At 71.2% G+C, this 3,752-nt stretch overlaps 1 protein-coding gene across 1 annotated transcript; it reads right to left on the bottom strand.

Annotated features, from left to right (window-relative positions):
* Positions 1 to 90: 90 nt before the first annotated feature.
* On the bottom strand, positions 91 to 3,195 carry LOC118158375 (MAGUK p55 subfamily member 2-like). Its single transcript, XM_035313027.1, has 6 exons — positions 2,794 to 3,195; positions 2,570 to 2,719; positions 1,821 to 2,048; positions 609 to 740; positions 280 to 385; positions 91 to 179 (listed from the first exon to the last, which is right to left on the bottom strand). Exons 1-6 carry the CDS (start codon positions 3,163 to 3,165, stop codon positions 91 to 93), a joined length of 1,077 nt encoding a protein of 358 aa, XP_035168918.1. The 5' UTR covers positions 3,166 to 3,195.
* Positions 3,196 to 3,752: the final 557 nt, after the last annotated feature.

The raw sequence follows: 3,752 nt of genomic DNA, 5'->3' as shown, positions 1-3,752 counted from the left end.
ACCCTTGCACAGCCCCAGAACCCCCACATGGCCCAGGGATCCCCCCCATGGCCCCGGGACCCCCACGTGGTCCCAGGACCCCCCCCCCCTTCACCGGTGGCGTCGCTCACCGGCGTTCTTGGTGGTCAGGTACATCATCCTCTTCTTCCTCCTCCCGCTGAGGCTGCCGCACAGGGCCCCTGACAAGGGCACGGGGACACTTGAGCCAGGGCTGGGGACAGTGCCACGGCACGGGGACATTGCCGGGGGGGGGTTGGGGGGTGGGGGTTGGCACCGTACCGGACGTGGGGGGCACCTCCATGTCCCGCTTCACGAAGGCTTTGCGCTTCTCCTCCAGCAGCTGGCTGGGGACGAGCCCCGCGCTGCCCCCCTCCACGTGGCACGCCTGGGGGGGACAGGGCGGCACGTGGGGACCCCAGTTCCCTGGGGACCCCCCCGTGCTGCACCCCTGGGAGGGGGGACACAGCGTGGCACAGAAGGACCCCTCCCCACAGGGACCCCCCCCCCCCCAGTCCCAAGCCCACCCTGAGCCTCCGCAGCCCCCAGCTGCTGGGGGAACCCAGGCTGGGGGGACAAGGAGCAGCCCCCCCGTGCCCCCCCCCCCTCACCTGCCACCAGTTGGGGTCATCCTGGTTGACGATCTGCAGCAGGTCCCCGGCGGCGAAGCGGAGCCCGGCCTCCTTGCAGGGGATGAGGCTGTCGGAGGCCGGGTCGTAGTCGAAGTGGCACTTCACGAAGACCTTGGGGGGGGGGGGGGGGGACAACACCAGTGGGGAAGGGAGAGGGGGGATCCCACAGGCGCCGGGTTCCCGTGCTCCCGGACCCACGCCTCGGTTTCCCCAGCAGCTCCCCGCACGCTCACACGGGCACACGCGTGTGCATCCTCCGTGCCGCCCGGCGCAGGCAGGCGTGCAAGGCGCCCGCGCACACGCAGGCGGCTCCCACGGCTGCTGCCACGCACCACAGCGCTCCCAGGGCGGCACCCACGCACAGCCCAGCGCCCACGCACAGCCCAGCGCCCACGCACAGCGCCGCGGCGATGGCACACATGTGTGCACGCGTGTGCGCCGGCACCCGCAGCACCCAAGGGACCCCGGTGCCGGGCAGCAGGGGGGTGCCTGGGGACGGCCAGGATGGGGACAGGCGGCGCCAGGCGGCTCGGTGCCAGGGGATGCGGTGACAGCGCTGCTTTGTCCCCGAGGGTGACAGCAGGAGGCTGGCACGGTGCGGGGTTGGGGGCACGGCACCTGGGTCCCATGTGGGGACGGGGATGGGGGCTGGAGGGGGGCACCGCGGGACGTGGCAGGAGCTGGGTGTCCCTGGGGGTGCTGGGACACCGAGGGGGGGGGCCACGCCAGCCACGGGGGGGGGGGGATGGTGGGGCGGGGGACATGGGGCACAGGGGGCTGGGGACGTGGGGCACAGGGGGCTGGGGGCGTGGGGCAAGAGGACACTGAGGACACAGCAAGGGGGCAGGGGAGCAGGGACAGGGGGTAGGGGGTAGGGGGTGCGCGGGCTTGCAGCAGGGAAGCAACACGGGGACAACACAGGGGTAGGGCAGGGACACCACGGGTGTGGGGACACGAGCCACAGGCAGGGTGCGGGGTGCAGGGTGTGGGTGCGGGATGCAAGGTGCGGGATGCGGGAAGCAGGTGCACGGTGCAGGACGCAGGGTGCGGGGCATGAAGGGTGCACGATGCCTGGCGCAGGACGAGGGTTGGGGATGCACGGTGCAGGACGCAGGGTGCAGGACACGCAGGACACACAGGACACACAGGATGCAGGAGACACGGTGCAGGACACGCAGGACACGCGGGTACCTGCCGGGGCGGGTGCGGCTCCTGGTAGCTGGGCAGGATCTTGAGCACGACGCTGCCGCTGGCGTGGCGCAGGCTGTCCTGCAGCGCCCGCGGGTCGCTGCCCACCTCGCGCCCGTTCACCTCCCGGATGACGTCCCCCACGTGCAGCAGGCCCTGCTGGGCCACCATGCCCCCGTGCAGGATGCGGGCGATCACCAGCTCCCCCCGCTCCACCCGGAACGTCACCCCCTGGGGGCACGGCCCCGTGTCAGCCCCCCCGGGGGCTGCAGCCTCGCGCCACCGCCCCCCGGCAGTGCCCAGCACCAGCAGGGACGGCAGCGACGGCCCCAGCACCCTGCGAGGTCCTCGGCAATGCCCCAGCACCCAGCAGTGCCCCCAGCATCCTGCAATGCCCCCAGCAGTACCCCCAGCACCCTGCAATAATCCCAGAGCATTGCAATACCCTCAGAACCCAGCAGTGCCCCAGCAGCAATGCCCCCAGCACCCAAAAGTGCCCCCAGCAGCACCCCCGGCACCCTGCAGTGCTCCCAGCACCCAGCAGCGCTCCCAGAACCCAGCAGCACCCAGCACCCTGCAGCACCCCCAGCACCTTGCAGCGCCCCCAGCACCCACCACCCTGCAATACCCCCTGCACCCAGCCCTGTGCCCAGCACCCCGCAGCGCCCCGAGCAATGCCCCCAGCACCCTGTAGCACCCCCAGCACCCCCAGCAGTGCCCCCAGCACCCCGCAGCGCCCAGCCCGCTCTCACCAGGTTCTCCCCGGCCACCTTGCGGATGCCCACCATGCGCACGGCGTCGGGGGGCACGGGCTGGTTGTTGAAGGTCGGATCCAGCACGGGGCTGGGCGGGGGGGTCTCGTAGCTCTTGGAGGCCACTGAGTCGTGGGTCTCCAGCAGGGACTGCAAGGCACGCGGCCGTCAGGGGCTCGCCTCGCACGCTCCCCTTGCACGCGCACCGTGCACGCCCAGCACACCTGGAAGTGTGGCTCGCGCAGGATGCGTGCCAGCTCGGCCGCGGCGCTGTCCTGGCGCGCCAGGTGCCCGATGTCACGCAGGATGTCCTGCACCAGCTCCACGTTGTTGTCCCGCACCGCCTCCAGCTTCGTCTCCTCCAGCCGCTCGTGGGCCTGCAGCGGGGGGGGGGCGAGGGACCCCCGCTGCCACCAGCGCCCGGTGTGCACGCACACGCACGCACCCACACACCTATGTGCATGCCGTGCTCGTGCACAGCGCCCCGCACGCACGTGCACGTGTGCAACCTCAACTTTTGGGCTGCACGTGCAAAGCCACGAGGGTACGCTTGTGCACGCGCGCCTGCACGCACGCCTCCCCGCCACGCTGTGCATGCACACGTGTGTGCGTGCAGGTGTGCGCGCGCAGGCGGACACGCGGGACGGGGGGCCAAGCACGTGCTCTCCATGAGCATGGCTGGCAGGTGATGCACACACACGTGCATGCACACACGCACGCACACGCCACCTTGCACACCACCTTGCACACCGCCCCTCCCTACCACCCCACCCTCAGCCCCCTCCTGACGCCCCCCACCCTGCACAGCGCTGCAGCACCGCAGCCTGGCACACCCGGCTGCGCGCATCCGCGTGTGCAAACACACGGACTTGTTTCCAGCCATGCACACACACACACGTGCACCTCCCTGCATTTACACACAGCCATGCAGGCACACAGCCGTGCACGTGCATGCATGCCTCTGCACATGCACACCCGCAGGTGCACGCGCACACGTGTGCACACCTCCCACCACACAATGCACGCCCACGTGCAAGCAGACCCAAATGCCCATCTCCATGCAGCAGCACACATGGATGCACGGGCACACTCCCCATCCGTGCACTCCCACCGTGCTCCCACGTCCCCCCCGTGCCCCCCCTTTGCAGCGGGGGGGACGGGGGAGAAGTCACGGTGCCCCCCC

Source organism: Oxyura jamaicensis, assembly GCF_011077185.1.
Source record: "Oxyura jamaicensis isolate SHBP4307 breed ruddy duck chromosome 27 unlocalized genomic scaffold, BPBGC_Ojam_1.0 oxy27_random_OJ70257, whole genome shotgun sequence".
Classification (NCBI taxonomy): Eukaryota; Metazoa; Chordata; class Aves; order Anseriformes; family Anatidae; genus Oxyura; species Oxyura jamaicensis.
This window is presented reverse-complemented; position numbering and strand designations above follow the sequence as displayed.